Source organism: Aulonocara stuartgranti, assembly GCF_965226115.1.
Source record: "Aulonocara stuartgranti genome assembly, chromosome: 12".
In the NCBI taxonomy this organism is placed as follows: domain Eukaryota; kingdom Metazoa; phylum Chordata; class Actinopteri; order Cichliformes; family Cichlidae; genus Aulonocara; species Aulonocara stuartgranti.
The window spans coordinates 26,709,318-26,722,153 of record NC_138948.1 but is presented as its reverse complement, the minus strand read 5'-3'; the positions used below and the strand labels follow the sequence as shown (position 1 = coordinate 26,722,153).

Below are 12,836 nucleotides of genomic sequence, written 5' to 3'. Positions count from 1 at the left end.
ACAAGCTGGTATAATAGGTTCGCCGCCGCCTTTTTGTTTATTCAATTAGAGCTACTCTGCTCACACACATCCACCCAAGTTGTTAGACTCATATTGTCCAGTTGGAAAAAAAATCGTCCAACTTATTAACATGCAACAATCTCCAAAACTAACAAACTCACTGTTTTAATTTAAAATTACCAACACTGAAACACAGTGCACTATGTATATTCAAATACCAAATTACCTGCTTTTCACGGTTTAAAAATAGCAGGCCGAATGCACTGTAGCACAGAGTAGCACTTGATATACATACGTAAAAAGAAAACGAAGGGTCTAACATATTTTACCTGCTTTTTAGTTTTTAGTAACTATAACGTCATGCATATATTCTTTAGTTCATGCACTGGAAACGAGCACAGGCCTTAAAATAGATTTAAGATTCTACAGTAACTATTGACACCTGATATTCCATCTCAATGGAATTTTCCAAACAACATTACACACAAATGAAAGATATTAGGCCATATGGCATTCACCCTGGATTGCATTTGTCTTTGCAAAACAAGTGTTTTTATCAATAATTCTCCCATAAAAGCAAAATCAAATTGAAACAGGAGAAACAAATGCTGGCAAAAGTTTCAAGGAGCCAATATAATCAAGCTAAGCCCGAATTAATACAATTAATTTCACCTGTGTGAGAAACCAACTATGGCATCAAAGTATGAGATTATAAGAAGACATTGTAATTAAGGGTGTGCGTGACTAGATAGCTAATCATTACTATTATCATGAGTCAGTACCAGACATACTAGTCGTTTAATTGTTAACAGTTCAACTGATGCTCAATACATTGTGGCCTAAATGTTATGCAGCCATCTTCCACCAGGGGGAGCTGCAATCCTGACATCGTCATAGAGGTTCTCACCACCCGGATAAGAGGAAGAAAATAAATAGATGATTTATTCTTGGTATTTTAGATTTTAACCTTTTTTCACAAATTATAGAATAATGCATGATAATACGTGATGTGAGGTACCACACTTGAGTCATTGTTGAAGAATGTGATTAAACTCAAATGTCTTTCTTAGACACTTTTTGGCACTGTCCATTAAACGGTCTTCAAATTTAACTTGATATCTGAGTGTTTCTAAGTTATACTGGTTGGTTAGCCTAATTTTATTTGTTATTTAGCCGACTATGAAATTCGTCACCATGACCATCCTTAACTGTAATAGTTTCTTCTTTAGCTTAGTCCAGCTGAGGTATAAACCAGAAGGGAAAAAGGTGAAAGATAGATTTTCCCCACTCTACCTGGTAATGAATAGCCATATTCCGCTGATTAAGGAAGCAAAGAAACAGGGGGGGAAGAAAACAAAAATAAAAAACGTATAAAACAAAATGAGTGGAATAACATCTTAGCTCTAATAATCAGCCAAAGCACTGTGAAGGGCAAAGCAGGCATGTTGAGAGCACAACGACAACAGCAGTGCTAGGTAACAAGTTGTGCGGCAGCGTGGTTTCTGTGCAGCTTGGAGCGTGAACCAACGTCTTATGAGTGTCATCTAACATAAAGCTGAGAGAAGCCACAGATATGAGGGTTAGGTTCTCGTCCACTAACACGACTGACAGGCTACCCACCAAAAGGGGTTACTAATGGAATGTGTGCAGACAGGGTGGTGGTTGTGGGGTCCCAGGATGTTATAGCAGCTAAGTGTTGTCCTGGTCATTCATTGGCAGCACAGGAGGAAAGGAAAAGGACAAGGTAGGGAGTTGGAGACAGAATACAAAGTATCTGAGAATTCAAAGTAGTCCAAGTAGTCAAGATTGAGTAAATAAATGCACAAGTGATTCATTTCTAATTAAGGCGAGTTGCTACAGAATCATTTGTCTTGAAAATGGTAATGAAGGTAATCTATGCATCTTTTCCATCCATTCCAATTAAAATTAGTTCATTTATATTTGGTAATTTATTTGGTTGTCATTTCTCTAATAGAGCCTCAATCCAGGCCATACTAATTATCTTTATAACAAGCTAAGAAGTAGCTCATTAGCTTCTCATAAAATACAGGCTTTCACTAGCTATCACCGTTCAACTCTAATTGTTTACTTTGCCCCTCATTAGACAAACTCTAGACTTATATCTTCTAGTCCTTGTATCAAATTGTGATGTTTTATCAAGCCAAAAGTTTTTTAAGATCATGTACACCAGTGCATACAGTCTTAATAACCAGAGTCACAGAAGGACAGGTGCTGTGGAGAAAGCTACCTATAGGAAGTCTGTTCTTCTTGTTGGCAGGAGTAGTAGCTGGAGAGAGCTGAGGGGTGTTGGATGGAGTGAGCTCCAGGCTGTTGCTCTTAACAGTCCGAGACTGAGGCACATTGGCCAGCAGGGTCTCCAATGCCATGTGCTCCTCCTCTCTAAGGTGGTCCCCTGCCATCAAGCCTCGAACAAACTCCACCTAGAGTTGCAAGGAAAACAGTCTCGAGTTACCAGGACTTCTTTATAGGTAATATGTAAGACATGGTTTGATCCTTAGCCACAATTACAGGCCATGGAAAAGGACTACACCGTTTTCATGTGTTCGTGGAACGTACTGAGTAATAACTGGAAGTGCAGACTGGAATACGTTACTTAAATTCTGCACTAATGACTTCTTCAGAAGCTACTTTGAGCCAGCTGTCCCAATTAAACAGACAAAATTAGAAGTGCAGAGAGGTGCCCCTCAGTATATATTTAAGTACAGGCATATAAAATCTGATTTTGGACTAAGAATGCACTTCTCCAGATAAGGTTTTTCATAAGACATTCAAGGAAGCAATGATGCACAAAGTTGGAAAAGCCCACAAAAGCATGTTAAGAGCTTCATTAACTCACAGAAAGACAAATTATCTAATAAACAGAGAAACTTAAAAACTGGCACTAAGCTTCTTGATACCACTAAAGCTTGATTTAGATTTCTGCAGGGAAATTTACTTTAGAATTTAAAAGTTACTAATATAAGCTACTCCGTTTCCAGCTTTGAGTAATTGCTCAGCTTTGCTCAAAGAACCAATGTTTGTGTATGAATAGTTTAGATAGATTGTATTTATTTATAAGCCTCCGATCAAGATCAGAGCACATTATATCTATCAAAAATGAAGTCCTCACAGTCCTTAGAACCTGAAGTGTAAGCAGGAAGTAGAATGTAGCATTTTCCAAGATCATCCGATTGATCTTAAAGGCGAATTTGGATTTGTCAAAGTTCTTTGGAAACCTAAACTGGTTCCCAGTGTGGAGTTACACACGGCTTCAGTTCATCTACAAAGTTATTTTTGCAGTGATTGGAGTAAATGACCGCACCTAGCTTTCATACTAAAAGGAATTTGATCTGTTTTATGATCTTGAATAAAAATCCATGTATTAATGCATATCCCATCAAGTCAGACAGAGCTATATGTAGGATACTTAGAACAATTTCTCTAATACATTAATTAGAGCCATCTCATCCTGCTATTGGCTTTCAAGTACCTTCGAGTGGCTCAATAGAGTAGCTAAATTTTCGAAATTTGATAACATACCAACGATTAACCTGCAAGTACTTTGTTTTTGTCAAAACACATAACAGGGACATATACTGTAACTGTAAAACAGCCTACCAGAGAAAGCAGCTGATTATGAGTAACATAGACTGCAGTCCTACTGAGGCCTTCTAGAAGATTCATTGAGGACATGGGTGGGGTTTCAACTGCTCTTCCGCCAATCACCACATCCAGAAAAGCAGCAACACAACTCTGCCAAACAGAGACCCAGAAAACACATCTTAGTACATAAGGCCCCTCATTTTTTAACCCCAAAAACCCAAACAAAAAACACATTACTCTGTTTACAGAAACAGACCTACCTTATCAAACTTGGACAAACTGCTTTTCCGCCTTGGGTCTGCATCATCGTCGGCCATTGCCAACTGCTGCAAAAGTTGCCCCACCTGTATGGCAAAACAAAAACATTGTAAACCCATCCACAACAGAATGGCCGTGTATATGACATTACAAAGAGAAAACGTGCTGCGCCACTTGCCTGCATTAAATTGAAGCGAGCCACTTCATTGATCGGTGCGTCTGAGATAATGCCATACTGCTCTGGGTTAACTATAGCTGGACAAATGAAGCAGGTCAGCAGCAGATCTGTACACATGGTGCGCACCTCTCCCACCTCAAGACGCTCTACGCATGACAAAGTCTTGTACATCTGGGACACGATCCAGCGCAGGCTGTGAGGAAAGCAGTAGGTGTTCTGCTTCAAGTAACCGATAAACTTGTTGACCAGAGCGACCAGCTTGGCTTCGTTCGCTTCGACAGCTGCCTGCACCCTCTGCTTGTAGCCCTCAGAGCCTTTCTCTCCGTAGCGCTCTTGCTGGGCCGGAGTGAGGCGCTCCGTCACTTTGGCTGGGTCGGTTTCCAGGTGGTCCTCATCTTCAACCAGAAGCTGCATAATAGGTTCGTGTAGGGTGGCAGTGAGGAAGAGCTTGGCGGAATAAAGGCCCTCGGAGAAGAGCTTGAACAGTATGCTGAAGGCACAGGTTCCCCGTCGGAGTAAACGACGAGGGTTGTCACTCTCCTTCAGCTCAAACTCTATCAAGTACCGCAACACCTGGTAGTTGGAAAGAAAGATGGATGAACCAGACGAAAACCTCTTATCTCACTGAAAACCTATGAAACTGTTACTAATGTGTAACAGCAGAAGCAGGTGGGATCACTGACCTGTAGTAAGTAGCTCTCATCCTCCTGCATGATACAGTTGCCATAAAGTGAGGTGAAGACTGTATATATGGCACCTTGAGTGTGCTCCTGGATCAGCCTCTCTCCTGCCACCAAGCAGGACGCAACCAGCCGGGGATTATCCCTCAACCTGGCCAAGAACTCTCCATAGATTGTTTCATGAAAGCCCAGAGTCTTGTAGCCATCAATAAACTGTGTATCTTCCAACATTTTGGCATGTTGGCAGCATTCAGCCGGAGAGGCCTCAGCACTGTGGAACAGAGTTGTGTCATTACCACATTTTATAGAATTCCTTCCACCAACAGCAGTTTTAATCTTTCCATTTTTTCCTCCCTAAAAAGACCAAACTCAACTAAAAGTTTAGAATTGCACTAAAATGTTTGCATCTAGCTCTGTTTTACTTACCAATCTGGCTAAAATGTCTTTCTGCAAACCAAGTCAAATCTTGGAAATGCCCAACTTTCCTTAACTCTCCCCCAAATAAATTGTAATTTTTACATTGCTCTCTGCGTATAGGTTAAAAATACAAAATATTCGGGACTTTTCTCTTATTCGCCAACAATACAGTGAATCGTGACAGTAGATCTAACCTAGTGAGAATGAGACGATCGAGGTTGATGCGCTGCTGCTTTGCGATCCATGCAGCGCGGTACAGCCTCTCAGCTGTCTTCAGCACATCACTGTTGAGCCTCTGGATCAGCTGCTTCTCTGACGCCACATACAGCCGCTCCTGCTTCAGGTGGTGGGCCAGAGTGTGGATATCTGGCTTCACCATCTTCAACGGCTCACTCAGGCAGAGAGGCAAATGACTGGAGCATGAAAGAGACAAGATCCAATGGAAACAACGTAAATCGGTATAGTATGCAGAACTAAAACTAAATAGACATTTTAAAAAAAAAAAAAAAAAAAAAAAACTTTTATCAACCGTGACATCAACAAGAGAAAGGTTTCTATCAGGGGAACTGCACCGATTTCACACACAGAAGTTTCTGATATTTCAGTCACAGTTGTGTCACAAGGGCACATTGGTAGGAGGAAGTGAGAACTCACCAGGCAGGGACAATAAAATGATGCTATTGGTTTTATTAAATACTGTTTGCCACACATGTTACATTTTATTCAGTTTCCTGTAAGTCTCAACTTTGTGAAAGTGAAGGATTAAATTCCTGGAAAAACTATAAAGTGCTGAAACTGAAAGGATTTACCTTTTCCTTTTTTTTAATGTTTGTTTTGTTTTTTTAAACAAACAAAATGGAGAAACTGTCTTTTAGTCACTTTTTGGGCAGTTATTGTAACGTTCTACCACAGGCAACCGTGCTGTTGAAGGGTCAAGTATATGTATGAAATGAAGTATATGTAGAGAGTAGTATTCTAATGGTTTGCAATTGTTCTATAGCAGATCATTTTCTCTCTAAAGAATTGGCTTAATATGGGGTATGATCAAAAAGTTCTGGGAATCGGCCCCCGAGAAGAAGAAAAACAACACTTTAAATTTGGCTGCCCTCCACTTTAGGATCCTCTTCTTGTATTGAGTATTGAGGTCCAAATTTCAATCCTCCTTGGCGGCCGCTTATCGGGGCCTGGAGCCTGGGGCTCGCTCGGGCCCCTTCGGGGGTGGGGTGCCCCCGGCCTCTCGGCCTGGGGCTCGGTCACTCAGGCACAGCTGGCTGCCGGTGGAGCTCATGGGCGCGTCACTGCAACTCCCCCTGGCTTCTGCTCCGCGGCTGCTGAGTGAACCCTCATCTGGGACTCTCCTCAGCTCTTACTGGAACAGTGGCGCGGCTGCCCCTCTGTTGGTCTTCCATGGTCTCTTGTGTTCTGGGGGCCTCTGGATGTCTGGAGTTTTGATCTCCTCCATACCTGCTTCACACCCTGGAGGACGGGGCTGTGGCCCCCCCACACTCCCTAGCAGATCATTACATGGAGAAACCTTTGGAATACAAGCGCGCTGATGCACACAGGTATGCACACGGGTGTTCACTGCTCGTAGACCCAAATTACACCTTTCTTGGCTGCTACTTCGAAGCACATCTGTCCTGCGTGCTGCACAACATTGAATATTTAGTATTTACTGCTGTTTACACTTAGCTAGATTAATGCGATGGTGTTGTGTTTAGTATGTTGCTTTGTTTTTTTTTTTGTCTTTTTTTGCTTGTTTTCTATTCTTCTCTCAACAGGTGATCCAGGAGATTTTTTTTTCTCCCCCCCTTTCTCACTGTCCCTCTCCCCTTCTGTTTTTCCTTTCCTTCCTCTTTCTTTCTCCCTTTCCTATCCCTCACTCATGTCTGTCCCGTCTGTAACATCTGAAAATAAAATATAATAAATAATAAAAACAAAGATCGACCAAATGGAGTATTGAGGTCCAAATTTCAATGCACGGTGTGCCAGTACACAATGGCTATGACCAGAGACCCAGTTCACAACACCAGTGATGAACCTCCACTCAAATTTGGGTTATTTTTAAATAAGTTTATGTTTGACCTCTGTGTGTTTTCAGATCCTTGGTTAAATAATTGCAGAGTACACAGTACAGGTAGCCCTAACAGAACTTTCAACAGTCCTAAAAGTGGTCCAAAGATGCACAAGGGGTTGACCTTGAAGGAGAAAATTTTAACTCTGTTTCTTTTTTCCCCTCATGGGCAGATTCCCAGAAAATTAAGATCACACCACATACTACATTGTTCATGATGGTTACATCATACAAGGAAAATGATCATTTGCATTCAGTGTGTTTTACAGACTGGCCCAGTGACAACTGCAAAAGCAGGCTTTGTCACAAGCTCTGGGACGCGCTACAGAGCAGAAAATGCAAATCATTCTTCCTTTGCTACTCATACACAGCCAAAACACATAATCCAAGCAGAATGCGTGAAATTTGAATGATTTCTTCCTTAATTCTATCCACAAAAGCCTCTTTGTGTGTGGTTGCAAACATTTAAAAAAACGATTAAAATAAGGAGTTTAGGCACTGGGAGGAGAAGAAGAATAAGACTAATGGAGAAAACTGCCTTAAAAGCAGGAACGACTGCAGGGCAGCGTCACTGCTCGGAAGATAACAGACAACTACAACATTAGAGCTGATACACCAAGCAAATCAAATTGGTTATGCAGACATAATGATTGGCTTTACATTGAATTCCCATGGCAAAGAACAAACAGCGATTCTTTTACTTCACTATTCATCATTTTTATGTTTACATTTTTCATTAAAAGCAGCATTATAACATTATGTGACTATATATAGTCAAATGGTAAAAATGGCTGATCAGAAACACCAAAGAAATGAATAAAGTAGTGGTGTCAGCGTCGTTAAAATGACGTTAACGTCATAACCGCATTAACGCGGCAAATCTCCGTTAGCGCGTTAACGTAGATCGCCCCGTGCGTGGGGCTGCACGGCAATAACGCATTAACGAGCTACCCGCTCTAATGCATTAACAAGCTACCTGCGCTAACGTGCAGCCCCACGCACGGGGCGATCCACGTTAACTCGCTAACGGAGATTTGCTGCGTTAATGCGGTTATGACGTCATTTTAATGAGATTAACACTGACAGCACTAGAATAAAGACATTTATTATTATTATTCTTTGCAAGCAACATATTTTGTGTATAAGAAGTAGTAATCAATTGTAAGCTCTATTATTATAACTGCTTGATGAACACTTATTTACAGACATGCATGCCATTAGATTCCAGTCACCCCAGCGCGTCACTGTACTAAAAATTGTTTAGCATAATGTAGTTACAAACAATATACATGTAACGTAGACATAATGTCAACAACGCGTGTCTGCATAACCTAGATGTGATGTTGTTGTTTGTTTTGAAACCAGCTTTACACATCTAAAAAAATAAAATAAAATAAATTCCCCACTCGCCCTGCAGGCGATCTCTATCCCTTCAAGCTCGGGCCCTCTAACAGATGCCTAGGACTGTGCTCTTTGGACAGAGATCTCAGATGTTGTTCCAGGGATGACACTCCCCCAGTGTGGAGGTCACTGCCCTGAGTGCTCCAATTACCATAGCGACTACTGTTGCCTTCCCCCTCCACAGCTTCCCAAGCTCTTCTCTCAGCCCTTGGTACTTCTCCAGCTTCTCGTGTTCCTTCCTCCTGATGTCGCTATCACTCGGTATAGATACATCTGTCACTAGGGGTGTTTTCCTCTGTTTGTCCACCACTCCTATGTCTTGTTAGTTAGCCATCACCAGTTTGTCTGTATATAAAAGTCCTACAGGATCTTAGCTTGGCAATTCCTGAGGAGTCAGCTGAATGTGAAGAACAAGATCTGGGCAATCAACATGCCTGTGATCAGATACCCCACTGTGATGATAAGCTGGCCAAAGGAGGAGATAGAAGCTACTAGGGGTGGGCGGTATAAACGGTATACGGTAGAAACGATATAAATTTGGCCAACGGTAGAGATTTTGACTATACCGCTCTACCGCGATAGAGCATGTTGATGGTGTCATCAAGCTGCACCTGTTTTGGTCGAAAGCATTACAGCGGCTGCAAACAACATCATCTGCAAATTATGCCGGGCGACAGTAATAGCAAAGAGACGAAGCACTTTTGGAATATGGGGAAAACCAAAAACTGCGTTTCCTCCACTTCCGTACCATTGATTCATTAATGCTGAATTCTCTCGCAGCTGCTCTATTCCCATGTTGTTGCAGTATATTAATGACCAACCTCGTATTGTGGATGGATTATCTCAGTTGTTCTCCTGACTGAAGTTTGGTCCCTTTATAGCATCCTGCCATGCAATTGCATTTGTCCCTAACCACCAGAAACCTTCACGTTAACTTTTATCGAGTGGAAAAAAGTTAGCGTTCATCCTTCAGCTTCACTGTGCTAATGTTATGCTAACGTAACTGTTTTGCTAGCGATCACGTAGGACATCATTATATACCAGCTAGCCCAACTTCAGTAACCCTACAAAAGTCACTGCTGTTTAGTTTTCTGTCTTCATTTATGTTGGAAGTGATAGCAGAGCTGTACGTTTTAATTTTTGATATAGCAAGTCAAAACATTAAGTGGAAACTAGCGAGCTAACTTCCTGCTAACTTCTAACTCCGTTGAATTTAATAAATTCTGTTTTCATGGATGCCTGGATGTTAAACTTAATTTTTACACCTGGTAGAGCAGCAACGCTCATCATTTTATTAAAGATGAAAGAATTTAGACAGCTTTTAACTCTCAGTGATGCCACATAGGGCTGTGCGATTTGACCAAAATCTCATTTCCCGAAAAAAGAATTCTATCGTCCTGATAGCGATATAAATCACAAAAATGTAACAAGTTCTGTAAATTCTGTGAATCTCGGGCAGCTCGACTTGCATGAAGTGTTTCCAGCTGCGCGTCATGTAGCTGGAGTCGAGTGTTTTAACCGATGCATGAAACGATACATTTTTAGACATAAGTTGTAACAGCCTCAGTTTTCTTTATGAGTATTTATTACACAGGGTGCTGCGGGGAAAAGCCTGTTCTAACGTTTGAGTCTAAGGTCTATTTTTTAGCACCTGGCGGCTCTTTTTTACTTCTCATCCATAAATAATCTGCTCTTTCACGTGATTCAGTTTATTTTGAAAAGTCTCAACAGGATCTTGAGCTTTATTGTGAAAGGTTTATGTGGAACATAAACAAGCGGACACGCGATGGTGTTACCATCGTTGTTGCTAACCATAACGCATAAAAACAGGCGCTTGTCCGTCCGTAGTGTGGTTATATTAAATATAAGAGAAATAGAGAACTTTAAGAAATTAATATAGCCACTACAGTGTCCATCAAAACGATGAAAAAAATATTGCCGTAAACAGTTTATTTTAAATGAAACGATAGACGTTTTTATATCGTCATCCGATATATATCGTTATATCGAATAGGGCTGGGCTATATCATACCGTTCACGGTAATACCGGTGTAATTTTGGGCAACGATAGGAAAATGAAATATCGCGATAGAATATGGGTAAAATGCGCATGCGCAGTGCCTTTGTTTACATACGCACATGGCGGCGACGCAGAATGAGAAGAGCGAAAGTGGATCGTTAAATGAAACGGATGAACCAGAATTGGTTTGTAAAAATGCTGCAACTCCAGTGGTGTGGAACTGGTTTAGCTTTTGTCCGTCAGATATACAACAAAGCACTATTTTTGGTAGCGCATGCTAGCGGGCCGTCGTTATTATCGTGTTGTTTGGAAAATACGGCATACTTAAAATCAATCCTTTGATTTTTCTGAAAATCGACAGTGCCCCTTATAATCCCGTGTGCCTTTTGACCTCGAAACGATTTTATGTCGTACACGGCACTAAAAAAATCTGTCACATGTTTTAGTACGACTTTGCTAAGCTACGAAGCTGCACAGCTTGATGGATTGTCGGAGCATTACGGCTATCGTAGGCAGGCGCCACACGGAGTGATACGTACTGTGCTTCAACATAATATTACCATATTGTGTGTGTATAACCTCTTTTTAAGTTTTGTGGATATTATACATGGTTATGCTGAGGATATGTCGGCCAATTTCCACTGGAAATGCCTTTTGGTTAAATTGTCAGCAAGGAATTTGCACTATTACATTTTTATATAACTTTAATGTACATAAAAAACAGCTGCTTGTTTAAGTGAAAATACATTGATAGGGTTTTTTGCACTAATAAAGTTGTGGAGTTGTAAAGCATTTTGTCTAGTGTCAATTATATCGTCAGTTATATCGTTATCGCAAATTTTCAAATGTATATTGTGATAAATATTTTTGGTCATATCACCCTGCTCTAATATCGAACAGCCCTAATGCCACAGTGTTCGTTTGACTTTGGGACCTGAAGAAGACGGAGTTTTGGACCCAGATTACTTCGCAAGCAGCCGTAATGTTCCGGCAATCCATCAAGCGGTGCGCCTTCATAGCTTACCAAAGTCGTACTAAAACATTTTTTGACAGATTTCTGCGTGCCGTGTATCACATAAAATCGGTTTCAGGTCAGTAAGCACAACCAGAATTCATACATAAGGCACACTGTTGATTTTTGAGAAAAATTAAAGGATTTTAAGTGTGCCTTATAGTGTGTAAAATACGTTATACAGAAGAAAAGAATATATCGCGATATATATCGTTACCACACATGCTTCTAATTATACCGTGATATGGATATAGGCCATATCGCCCAGCCCTTGAAGCTACTGACATCAACACAAGCTCCTTACAATGCATGGAGGGTTTCACCCCAAGTCTGCCAGCCTGAGTCTGCACATTAAGCAGGAAGAAGAAGACCAAGGAGTAGTCACTGTCAGTACCAATCTCTACTTTCAATCATCTCTCTATTTTCTCTATTAATTAACAAATTGTGTTATTTATAAAATGTCAAATATTAATGATCAGTGTGAACTAAGGCTTCAGATGTTGTGCTTATCAACATAAAGGCTAAAAAAAACAACAACAACAGAAAAACCCACATCAGTCAGCCGTTAAGCTTTGGAAATGACCAAAATGATTAACCAATGATTAGTAAAAAAGGTGCCAATCATTTCCAAACTTTACCATAGTCCAGTGGTTACAGAAAGGCTTATCCATTTTGTGATGTTGAATTTTCCCGTTCCACTACTGATGATACTAATACATTGGAACAACAAATCCCTGGTTGGGTCTTTATTGTACTGTAAACTGCTCTAGATTTTGGACCTTTGTAAATTAACAGATCAGAATAATAAAGACAAAAAAGTCATTTTCTCTCAGTTCAAAAGTCATTTCAGATCTGAACGTAAGTCACTGACAGGTAATTCCCATATGGAAAAGATATATATAAATCTTATAAAGTTTTTATCTGTCTTGTATGAAACTTGTATGAAAAGCATACAAGAGGGAAAACACATATAAGATCCCTTGAAAAATTATATAATGAAACTTGTATGTTTTGTATACTTACTAAAAACATATATGATTTACTCATGAAAGTGGCCACTTTCATGAGTAAATCATATATGTTTTTATTATTTCTTTTCCATATGGGATTGGCTTACAAGCACACTTATGGCGCACTTCCACTGAGCCGCTCATCTTCTTGAATAAGCACATTCCTCACATATTTGGACAGAA

General features: G+C 40.5%; 1 protein-coding gene across 3 annotated transcripts in view; it reads right to left on the bottom strand.

Annotated features, from left to right (window-relative positions):
* gapvd1 (GTPase activating protein and VPS9 domains 1) overlaps positions 1 to 12,836 on the bottom strand; it is a 32,857-nt gene that overhangs the window by 17,361 nt on the left and 2,660 nt on the right. The window contains exons 2-9 of one of the 3 annotated variants that reach the window (XM_082555854.1): positions 5,331 to 5,549; positions 4,723 to 4,990; positions 4,040 to 4,612; positions 3,864 to 3,947; positions 3,619 to 3,753; positions 2,249 to 2,441; positions 1,621 to 1,701; positions 1,294 to 1,317 (exon numbers count right to left, since the gene is read on the bottom strand). In XM_082555854.1, the coding sequence (XP_082411980.1) occupies positions 1,294 to 1,317; positions 1,621 to 1,701; positions 2,249 to 2,441; positions 3,619 to 3,753; positions 3,864 to 3,947; positions 4,040 to 4,612; positions 4,723 to 4,990; positions 5,331 to 5,515 (1,543 nt within the window). In that variant the 5' untranslated portion in view covers positions 5,516 to 5,549. The remainder of the gene's footprint in view (positions 1 to 1,293; positions 1,318 to 1,620; positions 1,702 to 2,248; positions 2,442 to 3,618; positions 3,754 to 3,863; positions 3,948 to 4,039; positions 4,613 to 4,722; positions 4,991 to 5,330; positions 5,550 to 12,836) is intronic. The other 2 variants (XM_082555855.1, XM_082555856.1) reach the window with 2 other exon arrangements.